At 37.6% G+C, this 19,732-nt stretch overlaps 1 protein-coding gene across 7 annotated transcripts in view; it reads right to left on the reverse strand.

Moving 5' to 3' along the window:
• The window catches only part of ncoa2 (nuclear receptor coactivator 2), a 91,837-nt gene that overhangs the window by 45,866 nt on the left and 26,239 nt on the right, over positions 1 to 19,732 (reverse strand). For all 7 annotated transcript variants that reach the window (XM_079601338.1, XM_079601335.1, XM_079601339.1 and 4 more), the window contains 2 exons: positions 2,591 to 2,695; positions 305 to 477 (listed from right to left, as the gene is read on the reverse strand). In XM_079601338.1, coding sequence (XP_079457464.1) covers positions 305 to 477; positions 2,591 to 2,679 — 262 coding nt within the window. In that variant the 5' untranslated portion in view covers positions 2,680 to 2,695. The remainder of the gene's footprint in view (positions 1 to 304; positions 478 to 2,590; positions 2,696 to 19,732) is intronic.

A 19,732-nucleotide genomic window follows, 5' to 3' on the forward strand; every position in this document is an offset into this window, starting at 1 on the left:
TTGACAAAGCTCTTTCTCAAGATCTGATGAGGCCAAACATATTCACAAACAACCTGAATAATGCCTACACATGTCCATAGTTTGTGCTAGCTCCTAATAACTTCTAGCCTAATGCTAAAATCCGAATATGCTAAACCAATTAATGTAGCACTATTATGATTTGTAACGTCATACCTCAAGAGTTTACAATTAATATGGGGTAATCCTGAACTGTCTAGGACATTTGTCATGTATTTTGATTTGTACATATATCGGAAAGACAAGTAATTATGTGAGTTCAAAGAAGAGTCCATCAGATTCTTACCTTGCTCTTTAATTTGACGAATCTGTTTCACGGTTTCCTTTAGGATTGCACATTTGTCAGGCTTGACATTGAAGTTGTCGATGTCATTGAAGTTTGCGAAAATCAGCTCTGCAAGCTCCTCTATGTACTTATTTTCATGTTCCCGGTTGCGTTTCTCAGTGCTTCGTTTGGGACTGTGAAGAGAAACAAAAAAATATGTCTGACTATAGAGCAAAAACACAACTTCAAAAAATACAATCAGACCTGCACTTAACATGCTTTAAGAAATGTACTGGTAACACTTTACAATAAGGTTCATTAGTTAATATTAGTAATGCATTAACTAACATGAATTAACCATGATCAATCCATTTGTAACTGTATTTGTTAATATGTTAATGTTAGTTAAGAATGTTAACAAGATTTTAATAAAGTATTAGTAAATGTTGAAATTAACATTAACAACGATTAATAAATGCGGTATACGTGCAGTTCATTATTAGTTCATGTTAACTAATGTAGTTAACTAATGTTAACTAAAGAACCTTATTGTAAAGTATTGCCATTGTACGGTTTGAAGGGTAGCTGTTGCCAAAATTCAACCTAGGCTCTTTTTGTTTATCTACCAGAGTTAAACTTTCGTGTAAAAGCATAATTATAATAGAAATGTCACTTTTAAGATTTACCGTATTTTCGTTTTAGGTCAAAATGCCTTTTGAATGGGAGTGCATGGGGCACTTCTATGATAGCATCAAAATCACTATTTTTAAAACACTAAGAAGGCTCAAAACAACATAAAACTGTGTTTGAAGTATCACCAGGGGCTCTACACATGAACTTGAGCTTTGACTACATTGTTTGTGTACAAAAAGTTGACTAAAAAGAAAGGTTTTGAACAACTCACTGTAGCTGTTGTTCTTCCCGGCCGCCGGCATTTTGTCAGTCAAAAATAGTCGTTCTGTATCACTGAATCATTTTATTATTATATGAGGATCCTTTTTTAAATACAAGGACTATATTGATTTTCACTAACGACAAAACAACAAATTATCTGTGAATTTATATGGAACTAAGCTTTAGGAGCTGTCCATCTTCTTTCCATAAGCTTTAGGAGCTTTCCATCTTCTTTCCATAAGCTTTAGGAGCTTTCCATACTCTCATCCCTGTTACGTTGCATTCGGAGATCGACTACTTTTGACTGACAAAATTCCAGCCACCGGAAAAACTAACTGATAAAGTCAGTCGTACAAAACCTTTCTTTTTAGTAAACTTTGTGTAGGCTACACAAAGAATGTAGTCAATGCTCAAGTTCATGTGTAAAGCCGCTAGTGATACTTTGAGCACAGTTTTATGTTAATAAAATAGGCATTTTTACCTAAAACTAAAATAAAGTCAATCTTAAAAGTGGCATTTCCATTCTAATTATGCTTTTACACGAAAGTTTAACTTGGGTAGATAAACAAAAAGAGCCTAGGTTCAATTTTGGCAACAGTTACCCTTTAAGACTGCTTTAGAAAATATCACGGTTTCCTCAGTTTATTTTCAATTTGTATTGTTTTGGCAAAGATGCAGGGAAAAACAGAAATAAAAAAAGGAAAATTTTGGCATACATTTTAGGGATCTACCATCTTGCCATCAAAGCAAACACTTTTGTAACAAATTTGCCACCTTCAACAATAAATCAAGAAAATCACAATATTTAGTGACAGATATTTAGCCACATTATTTCGTTCAGTCTGCGATATATTAAAATGTTGTACACACACGTATGGGTGTCTTTGGATGATACATTGCATTTAAGGTGACATGTCACATTTGAACATGTTTAAAGTGTGAATACCCTTTAGACAACCCTCTATCTCATCACACACCTAAAAAAAAAAGAATCTAAACAATCATTGCAGCAAAACCCTCTTTTCTCCATTGTGTCTCACACTAAAATAGACAACAGTTTCCAGAGCTCCTTCTAAGCCACCTTAAACAAGTTGCATTTTCAATTTGCTGCTCTGCATCTTCAGCAGTTTGCACAGAAAAAAATGTCAATACAGAGGGTGTGCATAGCTCCTTCCTATGAATGAATTATACAGACTGATGTTTCCTGACTCAGTGGAAAAGGGCTTTATATAGAAACGTGTATTATCTAGGCTGAGCTCCACCAGTGGGAGGCCTGCTCAAGATTATTGCAGTTCAGCTGTAGTGTAGACACTGAGAAATTCACTCTACAAACTAAAAACGTGTATCCTGCAAAGCGTGCAGTTTCAGAGTTCACTGTAACCTGCTGTTCAGTTTGCATGATGTGCGAAGTACCTTGGGCCCAGGAGGTCTGATGGGCATTCCTTACGCTTCTGACCCTCTGACCTGGCAGGGTCCGATGAGTTATCCCCGACAGCACTCATCCTCAATGCATATCACCTACAGGAGAAAATGTCAACATAAGAGATTCAGAAAATGCTCAAAGGACACATCATCTTTAGGTAGGCTTGACAAATGAACACGCTTCACTTCATTGCAACATATAACGGGGGTGGACCAATGGAAAAACATCATATTGAGTTATCTCCTGAACAGGTTAAATAGCACACTGTGCCAACTATTTCTAATGTGTTTTGAGAAAGACCGTGGATATAGATCTGTTTAACAGTTCAAAAACTTGCAGTTAAGCATCATAATGTCCTACAATTGAGCACCTGATGATTTGCAAACAAGCCAAACTGCTCTTCTGAGAGAGATTCATGTGGAATCAATCAGTCATTTAGGTACTTGTGGTTAAAACGACTCTATGAGGGGTTTATACGAATTTTGGAGATTTTTTTTCTTTCGTTTGGCTGCGAGTGCCTGAAAACACTCACCTTGGCAGCTTGCATTTTAAAAAAAATCTCTAGAATAAATTCCTTATCAATTAATAGAGTCTTTAATGGCTCTTTACAACGGCCTGAAAAATTGAATGACTAATTAGAGATAATTGAAAGTGAGAAGGCTTAGGGGTTGTGTTCAGAGGTCATATACTGAAGATGTGGGTTGATGCTGGGAGGCGTAAGGAGGCCTGTGAAAATGAAAATTAGAGAAAATGGAACGAAAAAGGGATTCAATTATATTGTGCGACAATGGAGGTCCCCTGAGACCAAGTGAGAGAAAGGAGAGGGCAGAGCAATGAAAGAAAAGTGGAAGTAACACGAGTTTGAGTGGTGAGAAATAAAGAGAGAGTAAGGGGTCAGAGAGTGAGAGAACACAATGTGCTGTATACTGTACAGCACAAAAAGACTGTTGAGCATGCAAATTTTCATTTAACAAGCCCCAACAAATACGGACACGGGCAGAGCCATTCATCTTTCCAATGTGTAATGTATTTTCACTTTTCATTCACATATGTGCTATATACCTATAGTTTCACAAAAACTGAGAATTCCCACAAGAAAGAGAGAACTGGTACATTTCATCATCTAGTACTGTTCTCGATATGAGAGAAAGAGAGAGAGAGAAATGCGTCTTATCACTAGGAGACAATTAACTCATATAAATTATTGAATGAGGCTTTTTAATAATAGTGTGAAACATTAAATGGCGCATGACTGCTAAATATATCGCAAGTCGCTTATGCTCACCAAGGTTGCACAGTGAAAAAATTATATTGCAAATTGGGTAACACTTTATTTTACAGTGTCCTTGTTACATACAGTATGTTACATGTACTTATATAGTAATAAAAGTAAATTATGCATAATTACATGCAACCAACCCTGAACCAAATCCTAATCCTATAACCCTATAATAGTACATGCATCTTAATATTACTCAGTACTTAAATATATAATTACACTGTAACAATGACACCTTCAAATAAAATGTAACTGCAAATTATTACAATGTGCTAATTTTGGTGCTCAATAAACTTTTTTATTATTATTACAAATGTTGAAAACAGTCGCACTGTTTAAACTCTATACTTTTTCAGGACTCTTTGATAAATAGAAAGTGCCAAAGAACATCATTTATTTGAAATAGAAATGTTTTTTTAACTTTAAATGTCTTAATTTAATGGATCTTTGCTAAATAAAACCTAATAATATATATATATATATATATATATATAAAAAATATATATATATACACACATACATACAGTCAAAAAAGAAAGAAAACTGTGCATGCAACATTTAGGATGCATTAAAGGCTGGTGAAATTCTTGTCATAAATAGAACCGTTAATGTAATGGAAAACGTTTCCAACGCTTGCAGCCTCTGGGGTAAATTTGTTTAAAATGGCATTCAGCGTTCCAATAAAAACATTATATAAATAGCATTACGTGGGCTAATTGTCATAATTGAAAATAGCAGACCTATTTTTAAAAAGGTGGAATTACGGTAATGGTCCGTTGCAATTTAAGCATTATCTCCTCAAAAGCATTGTTAGATCATTTACTAGATTTCCACTTCTGAAGCCAAACCGGGTGTCAAAAAAACTAAAACAAAAAAACACAAACTAATACATTACGTCAACAAAAAAAAAAAAACAGGCACTTCAGAGTGTTGATGAGACCAGTTGTGAATCTGGTGCTAATTTAAAACACCAGGCAGCGGAAGTTAATGAAAACACCATCCATCCCCTCTCCGATCTCTCTCAGGGCTTCATCTGCAGTGTTCGGGAAGCAGGCGGAGAGACACTCGGGCCAGCACACGAGGCCAACACACTGGGCTGCGTTCAGGCCAAGCTGACGCACACACATTGCCTTGCATAATTTGCAGCCTCACTGTAGGCCGGCTGGGGGAGTCAGAGCCGGAGTGAATGGAGCGCTGGTATTGAATCCCTGCTGGATTGCAGTGCCCTACTTAAACCTAAAGACAGAGAGGCCAATCAAACAGCTCTGGGGGACGAGGCCAACGCCACAGACACTGGACACCAGCTAACTAGAGAAAACAGCAGAGAAAGATTCATTCAAACCGTGCTAACCTTCGAGTCCGAGAGACATTCATCAGCGGGACATCTGAATCGTAACATTACGTAAGGCCTTCTGTCAATCATGGGGCCCTTCTGTCCAGCTTAATGACAAACGGCTTCTTGTGACACAGCCCAGAAGATTTCCCGTGCCCCCTTGGACAGTAGACACCACTGGAATCACACATTTATTTAGGCAATGCCACTGTTAGCATGACTGTTAGCATTACTAAAATAGAGTCAATTCTAAAATAGACAACGATGTAGAGCAGCGGTCGGGAACCTATGGCTCGCAAGCCACAACTGGCTCTTTGACAAAAATCATGTGACTCGCCAGGTCTCGCAGCCTTTACCAATGATCGATACAAAATTGGACATCAATAGAGATCAGCTTTTTGTAGAAAGAGCAACCAATTACAATTCCTTTAATCCTTTGTTGTACCTACTAAAGTTAATGAACAGAAAAGTTTAGAATATTTAAAGTTGTATTGGCCAAAGTGTGTGTTCGCGAATGTCACAACAGCAATCCTCAGATTCAAGCGAAAACTATTTAGCAGCGAAAATGTAAAAGTAGGCTATATATATAAAAAAAAAGTGACTGGACTGAAACCTATAGTTTTATTAAAACTGGTGCTCTGCTGTGCCAAGAGACCTTTATGTCCTATAAATGTGTCGTATTTATGATAATCCACACAGCTTTCAGTGGACTATACTGTTTGAAGTATTAATAATGAAACGTGGATGAATGATATAGTAAAGATCAGGATGTGATTGATATAAAAAATAAATATTAAAAGCGCAATAACCCTCGAAAGCGAACTGAATCTGCTACAGGATGCTTTCTGTTAGCGCTCTCAGAGCGGATACGATAGTAGCCACAGAATATGTCAAAATGGCCGTCTTGGTGAGTATACTGTTCACAAAATTTACTCTTTGGTCAAAAAAGGTTCCCGGCCCCTTATGTAAGTATCATTGTACCAAGTATTGTGGTATCAATAATCATAACATATCACTGGTGTTGGTTTCGAATGCATTCCCCACACAAAACCACATGCGTCCAGCTGTCAGGTGCACCGTTTTTTCCATACCACGACAAGAGAGCCACTTCAACCTCTACAGCCTTACTATATATAACTAGCTCCTTGACTCGTGTGACGCGTAATTCAATCAATTGTTAATAGCAGCTCCTCAAAGGCTGCAGGGGCCTTCACGCAGAAAGGTCAGTGTTTCGGACGGAAACCATGGACAATCACCGTAATGAGAAGATTTGAGAGCTAGACATGGTAGCTAGTGATTACAGAGGCGGCTTTGAAATGCTATCAGCTTTCCCCACTAACCGACACAATCCGATTGGCTGAAGAGGCTTTAACACAGATGGAGGGGACCAAAGTGCAAAAGATTAATACCACCAAATATCTGATACAATAGAAGCAACATCAAGCAGCTTTTTTTGATGATGTACTTAACTGAGTCAGTGCTCTGTACTACTGGTGCTGAAGACTGCGGTCAAAGCTGGTTTGAGAAACACTGATGAAAGAATTTGATTTGCGACCATGCTTGCAAACTTTGATCTCTCTTTCATACATGACAAGTTAGCAATATTGACAAGCAATACAAAACTAAAAAATAATATAAAAAACTAAATTAAAAATTATTTTTAAAATGAAAATGAACCTAAAACAAAACAAAAAAAGCTTAAAAAAAAGAAGATTTTTTTTAAAAAGAAATAAAATAAACAAATAACACAACAAAAGTCAAAACAAAAGTGACAACATAAATTGGACTTAAGGCCTTTGATGTCAACAACAAAATATTACTGTGAAATATTTTCTTTTAAATGTTGATATGCCAATTGATTTCGTTGATTGTATGAAATGATATGGTTAGTTGCATTTTCTCTGTTGTCTGGGATCAAAATAGACCAGCAAACCATTTTTGGGTAATGACCCAAAAAAAAAATAATAAAACTAAACAAAAAAGTGACAACACTATTGGACTTATGGCTTTTGCCGTGAACAACAAAATGCACTAATTCTCTGTTTAAAAAAATTATATAATCAATAAGTTATGACATTTTGTTTTTTATTGCTTCCACTCATGTAACTAAATAAGTTAAGCAATTTTCCACTTTTTTACAAATTATACAAAGTTCAACTCATTTTTGGAAGTCAGTTTAATATAATTTAAAAAGTTGATTGTACTTAATTTCAAGAAGGAACTTTTTTCTCTTTTTTTTTTTTTTTTTACAGTGTTTACAGTAGTTGAATTTGCCCTGTTGTATTTTTTGGCCACGTGTTGAGAACCACTGTCATAAATCACACTCAAAAACACCTTTTAAAACTGCGCTGATAACAATCGCTCTTGACGTATTTGCAGATACTCTAATAAGTTTATATTATTAGGACAGCTACACTAGAGTTCAAGAGCTCTCTGAATGGAGTTTTCACAGAGATGCCAACTGCCGTCAGGCTGGGAGGACACCGTAATGAAACCGCAGGCTCGAGGCGACTGATAAGATCTCTACTGAGTGGGCGTGCTTGAAAAGGAAAGAGACGCTTTCTGTCTTTTCTTCCGCCCTCTCAAGTTAGAAGCAATTACGTTTTCTTAATGGGTTGTTGATGAAATTCTCTTTGATAATGTAAGTGAAAAGAATGTAAAACAGAGTTGATGTACAGTATACTCTATACACTGGTGCCAGACTGCTTTTGACAGGTTTACAGTTAGCAGATGTCCAGCAAGCTGCGTACATCACCCACATACGCTGAAGAATGAGTCAGAGATGCTGGTGTCCCCTAAGGCAGGGGGAGACAGTCAGAGGTGTCTGATATCCAGATACCCCCACACAGATCCGTATGATGACTAGTGATATGGTGACCGGCTTGTGTTAAAACTCCCGGTGAGAGACATGCGTCTAATAAACCTCACTGCTCTAAATATATGCATGCACACAAATATGTGGAATCTGCTAAGGAATAAGTGTTAGTATTAGACAGAGACACACACACAGACGCACAGGCACACATATTAAAATTCGGGCTTATTGGTAAGGAGATACATATGTTCATGTTATGACTGGTAATCAATAAATGGCAGATTACAATTCTATACTATTTTGCATAAATTGAAAATAAAAGACTAAACTAAAATGTACAATATTGACTTATATTGATAAATAAATAAAAATCTGTAATATTAGCAGATAGCCATTTTGGTACCAATGTCACTTTATATTATATTACACGATTATAGTATTCATTAATATTTAGAATTAGCTTATATTTTATTTTTTCATTAAAACTGTTGGTTACATTTTTTGTGCTTTTGTCACTGTCATTAGTTTTTGTTTCCAGTTTTCATTTAATTTTTTGATGTAGCTTTAATCTATTTTACATTAGTTTGAGTTATTTTAGTTTTAGTTCATTAACAATTAAATAAATATTAATAAACATAATATTAATAGAAATAATTTAAAATGATAATTTTATGACATTTTTTAGTATTTCTATTTTCGCTTTTTCAAGGTCTGCTTCTGAATTTATGAAGAAAACCTCAGCGACATTAGTTAGAAAACACTACTAATTCAATTAGCTTTCAAAACCAAGCGCATCTTAAATAGTGAAAATATTAAAATGTCTATCTAACTGCAACCACTACATACACTATAGGAAAAAAACAAAAGGTAAAATCAATCAACAGTATGTTGTACGCATCTGCTACTGTGCAAACATGGGTCTAATAATGAAACCAGCTCAGCTACTCTAACCTAGTTAAGTAGAGCCACACAAACAGCTCAACGTGAATGTAGCATGACCAGCTTCTGGAAGCCCCTGCGCTTGAAGCAGGTCGCAGCTGGCGCAGTGAACAGGGCATAGCCCACGACAGGGCTCGGGGAGGCACTGACATGGAGCATTAATTATTTACAGCGGTGGGGAAGGAGAAGGCCAGTCAGCCAGCTCAACATGAGCCGTGTCAGACCTCCACTAATCAACAGCACTGAGAGAGATAATGAGGAACACTGACACATTTCTCAATCATTCACTCCCATTAGCAGCTCTAGAGTATGTTAAAGACGCAGATGATGAGTGTTAGGGGGACGTCCAATCAGACGCGTGGACTGGTGGGCGGAACAACGGGGGCGGCTCTCAGCGGATGCTCCGCCCCCCTCCCCCCCACCTACATGCAGTGTAATAGAGCTTCGTCAGGGTAGATGGCCTATTTAATTTGATGTAAACGGAAATTAGGTTATCAGTTATCCACCCAATTAAACAGTAAAAATATGTGGAGACATTTTCAGGGGTTTCTCTGCTGAACGATGGACACTCATTGGGTCATTGACATAAGAGTGTAATGGATGAATAAAAAAAATAAATACAATAAATCTACTTTGAAACGCATGTCAAGTGCTTAGAAATGTACACTTTGTATACGTTTTGAAAATCTTTTATACCATTTTCAAGAACGTTTTAACTCGAATTACACTAAAAATGTTATGTGGTGTAAAGTAAAAGTTAAAAATATAATATTTTACTTGAATACATTATTTTTCAAGGTAAAAAGTTTTTTTTTTGCAAATATGATGAATTATATTCATTCGTAAACATCATTCGATGTTTCATTCGATCATTCGAATGCCCATCATTGGGCATTCACACCACATGACATTTTACAATCTTAACTAAATTTGCCTTGTCATAAAAAAACTCAAATTATCTAACATTTTAACAGTAAATTAATAGTAATTTTATGAATTATTATTTTATTTCAGCGTGTATGGAAAACAGCGGCGTGAACATTCATCCAAACATCATGTTTTGAGAAAACCTTATTTTCCTTAAAGGATAAGTTCACCCAAAAATGAACGGGACTTCCACCAAAACTTTAATAGTTCAAGACGTTCATGAAGAGATTCATATGAATATAGCAGTATTCTGAAGAGACACAATCGCTTTATATGAAAAACAGATTTAATTTAAGCTTTTCTTTACATAAAAACACTGACCAACGCATATCAATTTACAAGAAGAATTAACCTTTTAACTATTTCTAAATATCTACTCCAAAGGACAAGAGTCACAAGACTTGGCTTGTACAGGCGTAACAAATCAGCCAACAAGAGTTCCAATTCTTACACCTTTCTATGCATTTTATTATCTAGACATTACCAGAAAGGTATTTCATCATTGAAAATATAACATCGCATACACAATCTCTATTGCACTAAAACTCCTCTTTTTCCAAGTACATTCTGAGGAAAGACGGATATAAACCCTCCATCTCTTTACCCTGTCTATTGATTCTTGCCATAAACAGACGTGTCAGCCTGTAACACTCAACAAAGGAGAAGGAAAAGAGAAACCGGCAGCACAGAGAACTTCCACTCTCCAGCATACAGAGCGCTGACAGCCTCCTGTTCTCTCCTCCAGCGATACCATTTAAAGTCCGCAGGGATGACTCCCTACTGGAAAGCCTTGCTGCCATCAACACAACTGAGAAGAGACTCTCTATCTGGGACAGTTGGAGGGTTATAGGGAGTTTTGTTTGTTTGTGATTCAACGGAACTAAAAATACCATGTTTGATCACTGACACCAAATGAACATCTAAAGACTCGTGTTCGGGAGGGTTTACGCATCCAAAAAGAAAAGAATCGTAGTCGATCGTGTCAGTCCCTGAAGACAACAGCGACGGTTAAAGTTACACTGCAGCGCCAGCATGTGTTTCCAGTTCTCAACCAGGCTTATAATCCAGCTTAACCAGCAAGACTTCATCAAAAAGGCCATGAGGGACGGCCAGCTTCACCAGTAAAGTTGAGAAAGGCTAAGTTAGGTTATCAGTAGCTAAGCAACAAAGTGGCACTAACCAGTAGGCCTACTAGCTAGTCTTGTCAGCAAGGTGAGGTTTACCCAATTATATGATATTGTGGGTCAATTTAACCTGTATTTGATTAAATACTGATCCAAGATGTTGCGGAATGTGCGTATGAAATTTATATTACGATTATGTTTGCAGGCCCATTTGAAAATTTTCATGGTTAAGAAGAGCTGCACAAACTCAACCAGATACACAAATACATCAGAAGAATGTTTTTATTTTATGTCAGTTTCTCAACTACCCTCTGAGGACATTTACATTTATGCCATTAGCAGATGCTTTTATCGGATAAAATTGACATGTACGTCAACAGTGTTGACGGTGTAAATTTTAATCAGTTCATGCATGTTAATTTTGATAGGAACGAACCCATGATCTTGGTATTGCGAGCACCATGCTCTACTGCTTGAGCTTTAGGAAAGCATACAGAAAAAAGTGATTGTTCCACACTTCTTATAAAATGTTCAAATTGTTTTAAAAATGTTAGAAAGTAAAGTCACAAATGCTGTTTATAATATTCAGAAAGTGTGAAAAGGGTGTTATAGTTTTAAAAACCACATGTTCTCATTTAATATTAAAGCTGCAGTCCGTCGTTTTTCCTCTTTGTCGCCATCTCTGTTCGAAATCTGCAATTGCAGTTATTCGCGGAATTATTAACTGTGCGTGGGTAGTAAATCGGCATGAAACAGCGCGGATGAACACAATGTATTGAGGAGAACCTGTCGCTGCCGCGTCGCTGTGGATACTGTACTGTCATCAGCAATCTCAGAGTATACTTTTTGAAAGTGTCAACATTAGAATTTTCATCGGTAAATGTCATCTGAACAAGTAAGTAACATTCACTTTTGTTCTGACCAAATTCGGGGGGTGGGGGGAAGCATTGCAGTGGGCTATATCATGCTGATTAAATCTAACGATTGCTTATATCACGTCAAAACGTGAAAAATATATTTTTTCTGAAGTCCGAAGTCTTTGGGTTTTACAACTGGTGAATCTCCAGTTGTCACTGGTGATTGTCGCTTTAAACTTTCGGGATCCGCCATACCAAGTGCTAAGCTAAATCTCCACCATCATCCACACACGCTATATAGCCGACTAGCCGAGACTCCTTCTCTATGTGTACAGAAGTGACGTAATGACGCAAAGACATGCTCGAAATTCCCGCGGAAATCCACCAGTACCACTAGAATTAAAATCATTATTACAAGCTTACCGTTTTGAATCGAGGTAAGGCAAGCAGATCGTTTTGAACACTGTCTGGTTACGTTTTTTTTCAAAAATGTATTTTTTGATATTTTTAAACCCAAAAAAGTGCCGGACTGCAGCTTTAAAGTTTTAACTTATTATTATCATTAAATTGTTTAATTATTTGTTTGTTTGTTGGACCCACGCCAAAATCGTACCCAGAATCTGAACCTACAACAATGTTAAAGACAACATTTGAAAGTTGAAATCTTCCTTTAACAACAAACCAAATTCTATTTAAATCTGGAAATGATCAAATATGTAAAAAAATAAAAACTAGTAAAGGTGACATGGTTTATGCTTTTGGAAAGTTAATTTATAATGGATACCACATGTATTGCAAGACTGAAGAATTACACATAGCTTAATGTAAATAGTCCATTTTTAAGTTAGCTAAGCAGCTAAAAAAAGTATTAGCGTAGTGCAAAAAGATAAAAGTTATGAAATTATTATGCATTCATAATGCTATTAAACCTTTGACATTCTGAATTTAAAGATATTATGCCAACATTGCTGCCTATGGTTGTAATACAACATATACTGTATGTGTGGAAATGTCACTTTAAAAGAGAACCTTTGTCCCTTTAAATGTCTGATTGCATGATGCATGGTCATCACTCTATCCAGCCTCCATTCAGCACTAGTAATTCAGCTAAAAGCTAGCAAAACTAGAATACCATAAAATACTGCAATTAAGGTGAACATAGTTCAGCCTAAAACACTATGGTTGAGACAGAGATAAATGACCTAACATCTGAGTCATGGGGATTTGCTATGTGTAATTCACTAAATGGGTATGTAGGACAACAGGTGTGATGGCAAATAATTCTACAACTATTCTGCACTTAATAAAAAGTAGTTCACTAATTATCTTGAAACCTAATTTTTGTTCTTACGGACGCACAGACCGAAACTGACACTTATCTCTCATGATCTTGTGTAAGCACAGACGTTCCTTGTTGGTGTGAAATAATCATTAGATAATGTGTGACTATTTGATACTTCATAACAAGTTTCACAAAATATGACACGCTGAAACCTCCCAGTAACAGATTTAATGGCCACTTGTTGGGGCCTGGTGTTGAAGATATCATCCAATCATAACTGGCTGGGCCTGGCGTAGTCTTGTTTAAAGTCAAATAATGGACAAAAAAAATGGTTACCAAGGATTCATTCACAGCTAAACGCCTGGACTGTCCCAACTCAAAAACAACAACATAAATGCCAACGCAGGGCTCAAGATTACAATCAAAATGTTTGTATATTATAGAATATATATAAAATATCTTAATGTTCAGCATAGGGAGGTCCAAATTGTAAAGTTGAATCGATTGTGAGGGAAACTTGAAAGAAACAAACATGGATGTCTGGTTAAAACTATATTAAACAATATTTGACCCCCTACAATGCGAGTATAGACAGCAGAAGTGGATGAATATGACAAATAGCTTACAAGGGAATTGGATCAAATTTAATGTGACATTCTGTGGCTCTGTCAGCATAACGCTGAGTCTATATAATATATTCTTGTATATGTACCATCTTTGTGTGCAGTGGAGTGAACCTGTTTGGTTTTACAACAATACAAAAACTAGAAAAAACACACATACACCCACACAAGTAATGACTCAAAGAATCAGTTGACTTTGCCCCACTGATGAAGTTGTCAGAGAAGCCCTTGGTTTGCAGTGTGCATCCGCTGACGGGTTGGATATCACTGGAAGAGACAGGAGCCTGCCTGACAGGAGACTGACAGTCTGGGTTCTTCAAAATGCAGAGACGACAACGCTGGGATCGCCTGGAATTGAAAGGATGAACCAAAAATCTCCAGACCTTAAGGTTTCAGCAGGAAGCAAGCACAGCACTCCACAGATCATTAGTATAAAATCTGCACGTTCAGATATTAAGCTGTTATTCTCCAGCGGAAGTTTGAAGATTCTCTGAAGTGAAGCTCTGAATTCGAAGTGCCAACCTTGAGATTCTATGGGCCAATGACAAATAACAGTGTCCAAGACACGGTAAAGAAATAATCCTTTAAAAAAAATCTAGTTTAAAACACATGTGCCAACTTCCAAGTACTTGTAAATGTAATATTTCAACTCATGCTGGTTTTATGCGGTTTAAAAAACAGTTTTTTGTTTGTTTTTTACAAAGTGTAAATTTAAAAACTTTATAAATGTCATGTGATATAACCAAGTTAAAGGTATAACATATTTACCATAAAACTTGAATAAGTTAACGTATTATTATTTTCCAAAAATGTTTTTAAATAAATTTGACAAAGTAAAAAATTATTTTATAAATATCATTAACTATTGATTTATAAAAAAAATGCAAAGTTGCACCACATGACATTTTACAACCTGAACTCACCTTGCCTTGTCATAAAAGATTCAAATTACCTCTTTGATTTGATTTTTCAAATATACAATATTTCAAAATATATCAAACAAATGTATTACACGTGTAACATTTATAAATAAATTGAAATAGATAAAAAATAAAATCATATTTTTTTCAAAAAAAAGAAGACTATAAAAGACAATGCTGATACTGATACTTCTTATATCAGGACAGTTGTATAAAATCGTTATCCCCCCTCCCCCGCTTATTCAAGTCATTGTATGAATGAATTGCATTGTTAATGTACTTGTTAAACTGTCAACTTAAGATGCAGAAGATGCACTGTCTTGAGCCTCCAGATCCAACTGTGGGACAGATACTGTGGAAGAGGCTTACAGCAAGTTAACACTGCGCCTACCAAAAGACAGAGAGGTTAACTTGCCAAACAAAGCCCAATAGACATCTCAAGAGAGCAGCAGAGGAGGGAAGCTCAATCCATCATTCTCCTGGAGTAGACAAAGAGGCAGCTTGCACCAAAGCTTCATGTGCCATCCCTGTAATCTTGTGGCTGGAAAAGCTAAAGGGATCAAGACTGGGGACACACCCTGTGCTCGCAGGGGCCTCGAACATGACGAGGGCACCGCTTCTGCATCGGTTCAGGGGTCTTTGAAGGGTTTGTATAATGACTAGCCTTGCCATCAAGAACAATGTCCTTGCTTGACCCTCCTATACGGACCGGAGCGCAATTCAAGCCGAAGGGAATTGCATCATAATCATACGTTAAACCTCGCCACGCAAATCCAGCCATCGTGCTCATCTGATGGCACAGAGCCCAAATTTATCTCGAAAGTGAAATGAGTTAAATATCTGGGTGGGGGGTGGAGGTTCGCGAAGCCAGAATACACACGAGTGTGTGGAGTCGTTGCGAGCAACCCACAGCTATTACCCAACATTACTGATTACAGTGCAGAGAGATCCCTAAGGCCGATGGGGATCGTGGTTATGCAGAACAGATGGGCCTTTATTAGCAGCGAGTGTCTGAGGGAGATTTGCAGGAGACTCGGTGTTTACAGCCTCTTCACTTGACGATAATGAGCCTCAAGACAAAATGTCAGCTAGTGAGAATGGGCAGAGACAGGAAGTGAAGGAAATGAAACCAATCAGTGCTGATGGAGAATATGTGAAAGACTTGAAAACCGTCTACTAAGGAAATGCAAAAAACAAGCGGTGGATGAGAAGAGGGGGTGGGGATGGCAACGAGCTTATGACTGAGATTGAGAGCAAGAGAGGAGGAGGAGGACGAGGAGGAGGGGAGATCGACATTCTCTCCTCCCCAGAGCCGCAGGCCTGGTCTCCAGCCACTGTCCCAGATGGCTTGACTGAGAGAGGGAAAGAGAGATGTTCCTGCCACTCATAGGCTCTACAATTACTGAGAACGTAATGGTCTTAAAGTACCAGCATCAAGCAGGCCCAAAAAGCCAACGTCCATTTACAGAAGCCGATCACATTCATGAATCTTTTAAACTGACAGCCACTTCAAGTTGCCACAAGGAGAGCACTGTATAATAAACACATTAAGCGGCAAACGGCGGATCTGGAGCAGCTCATGGGCACAGGACGCTCGCGGCTGGAAACGGAGGGAGACAAATGGATTTCTCTTATCTGTCCATCAGAAGTATACTGTTTGATCTAGCATTGAGCCTGTACATTTCGAAATGCAGGGTTAAGTATATTCCCATAACTGAAAGTGTAACGGAGAGGGGGTTAAATGTATGATGTGTATTGATGGGTTTTGGGTTACAAGAGGCACAGATGCAGTGAGAAAATCAATAAACTTCTCCAGTGCATGCTCAGTGGGAGGGTCCACATTCTGCAGCTGACAAACCGAGCTCGGAAGATTAGAACGTCGACAAGCAGAAACACCACCTCTGGGTTTTGTTAAAGTATTCTTAACTTATGTCCCAAAAAGAAGCTCTCACATTGATGGTGTAATACAACACTTAAACCTTTACCACATTTCCAACATTAGTAGGGAAGAAGTGTTCTTGAAGCTGTAGGTTTTAGAGCAGAAGTTCTCAACTCTGGTCCTCGAGATCCACTTTCCTGCCGAGTTTAACCCAAGCTTTGAGCAACTCACCTGTCTGTAACTTTCTAGTAACCATGAAGACATTGATTAGCTTGATCAGGTGTGTTTGATTAGGCTTGGAGCTGAACTCTGAAGGAAAGTGGACCTCATGGGTCAGAGTTGAGAATTGCTGTTTTAACCCTTTCAAACGTAAGTTTAAAAAAAGTTTTTCAAGGTGACCATTATTTAGAACGTGTCACTTTATGGTTTCCATGGTGACGCGTCATTGCTTGTCACATGACACAGCGCAGCCACAACAGTGCTAAATGAATGATGATCTGCTTTTATGTAATTTTTCCTTTTTTTATTCAAAGTATTCACAAATTTGTTAGCTATAGCATGAAATATCTGACATTCCGATTGTCAAAAATATGCAAGTGGATGTGTTTTGTTGTTTAAACACCTTTATAACAATCCCGTTAGTTATATGCGCGATGGGCGCCACCATGTTAGTTTGTGCCGCAGTTCAGAGAATCGGATCTGTTGGATTTACAACACGTGAAATCCACTTCTCCCAAAATACATGAAAGTAAGTTGTCGGTGAACTGGGAGAAGAATATAGTAAACTTTAAAGCTACTTACACAATGTGTGTGATATGAATAAAACGTATTGCCGCTTACATAGACATCAGTGTGTATTTTCCAAACTCTAAATGTATTGTCTTTTAGTACTTATGTAAATGTATATGTCTGAAACCGAAAATAAACGTGGTTGAAAACACTGAAAAGTTGTGATATATGACACAGCGCTGAGCGCGTCCGTCTCTGGCTCAGCGCCAGCCACCGCGCGAAAGCACATTTGAATTTAGCAGTTGATCACGTGATGCATTGACCGTTCTAATCACACCGGTGTGATCGTACGCTGCAGGGACCAGCCTAGACTGATCACACGTGTGATCGTACGTGCGAAAGGGTTAAAGGTTTCTGTAAATGTAAAAAGGTCTACCAGTACCACCAGACCAAAGTAGTTCAGAAAAGCTTTGTGAATCTTTACATTTAGATAAGAGACTTTTAGCTAATAGAGGGCTGCAGGAATAAAGCAGTTTTGTAGGTCAAACCCAGAAGTTAGCATCATACTTTCGACAAAAAGCCAATAGCATTTTTCCACTGGCTTTTGGATTATTGCAGAAAATAATATCTGAGACCAACATACACATTTTGTTTATCTTTACAAATGAACATAACTTTTATGAATTGCGAAGTTTAAATACAATTGCCATAAATAAAAAGCTAAACGTAGTCTATAAATGAACCACACAACGGTCGCATGACTTCAGAGTCACCACCATTAAGCTTCCAACAACTCTTTTAATCTCTACAAGTTGGAAAGTAGTAACTTACACAAGCTCAACACCTTTCTGCATTTCAAAATAAGTCAGAATACACAGGACATTAGCTTTAGCTTTAGTGGTTTTCTGAAACTACTGTCACGGTGAAGCAACAGTTTAAAGAGAATCCTGAATAATAATGAATCCATTTTAATGGCATAGACATTTTACGCTGATTCGATCACCTTATTCAGTAAAAGAGGTTTATTCTCATCACATTAACACAAAAATGCACATCAAGCATGTACTATAGGCTACATGCCTACCGTCCACAGTTATACATTCAACTGTATCAATTTGCCCGAGGTAGACAGCTCAAATATGTATTTTCGGGATGCAAGGACATTGCCTTACCAACATTCAAGGAGTTTAGGTGATGCACAGTTAGCTGTTCATGGTCCATTTATAAGTGAGCTTAATGATGAATACAAGATACGCTCCTTGAAGGGCTATAGATAAGTGGATCCCGTGGTTGACGTGCATTAATATATCTAGAGTGTCTTTACAGCATATGGATAGTGCTGAGGAGTTGACACCGCATGCATCAGCAACACTCAGCATAACTTGACACATGAGCTGGAATTCACATACAGATTATTACATAATCATCTGAATACAATGATTGTGCAGATTACATATCATGAGCCAAAATCAAGGGAATTTTAACCAAATATAGAAATGCCATAAACTGTACATTTTTATTTCACTTTTTGGTGCTGTAATGCATTACTTGTATCGCAAATTGTGCTCAGAGCACTTCTTGAGAAGCGTGTGCAATAGACACTTCTGGAGTTCCCTAAAAAGAAACGCAGTACAGTCTGCTGTGGTTTGTCATAAACAGTTTCACATAATGGCCAAATATTTATGGCTGTTACATGTTCCCACGCGAAGTTAATGACACAGAAATAGTGTATGCGAATCGAAATAAATTGGATGACAATTAACCGTCAGCTGAAATTTCATGCCCTACTCGCTTGCATCAAAACGAGGTACTTTGCCTTTGGTTTTTCGAAGGTGTACGCTATGGTCAGCTCATGGAGGAGGGGAGGAGAAAGAGCTGTGTGCAAACAGCTTATCCTCACTGTCATCTGCTCCTAATGACAGCTGACAAACTACTAATGCAAATCCCATCTGAGCGGCTACAGTTGCCCCACCCCCAGCCTTCCCTTGCCATCCCCGTACAGGAAAAACCATCCTCCAACGACCCCTCCCATACCGCTACATACACAGTGAATGATCCACGCTCAAAAATTCCTCCTCTCTGACGGTCTGCTCAAAGCAAGCGCTCTCTTTTAAAAGAAGACAATACCCTGCTCTTCAGTCACATGATGGCAGAGAGCAATGGCTCAAGCAGAGCAGGTGGCGACTGTGGCATCCACATGCAGCCAAACACATGCTCACTCGCGGCTGCTATTCTGAGTGCCATTTACTTGTTGTAGAATCAAACTACTGATTGATTCTATGAATGTTTGCTAATAATATAATAAGTAAATAGGGTTAAATCAAGCGAATTAGGAATTTCTTTGAGAAAAAAAAGTCTCAATTCACCGTACGTAAATATATACTGTTATTAATTTAACAAAATTATTTTAAAATGTTTTTTAATA

This window comes from Phoxinus phoxinus, assembly GCF_949152265.1.
Source record: "Phoxinus phoxinus genome assembly, chromosome: 24".
NCBI classification, from domain to species: Eukaryota; Metazoa; Chordata; class Actinopteri; order Cypriniformes; family Leuciscidae; genus Phoxinus; species Phoxinus phoxinus.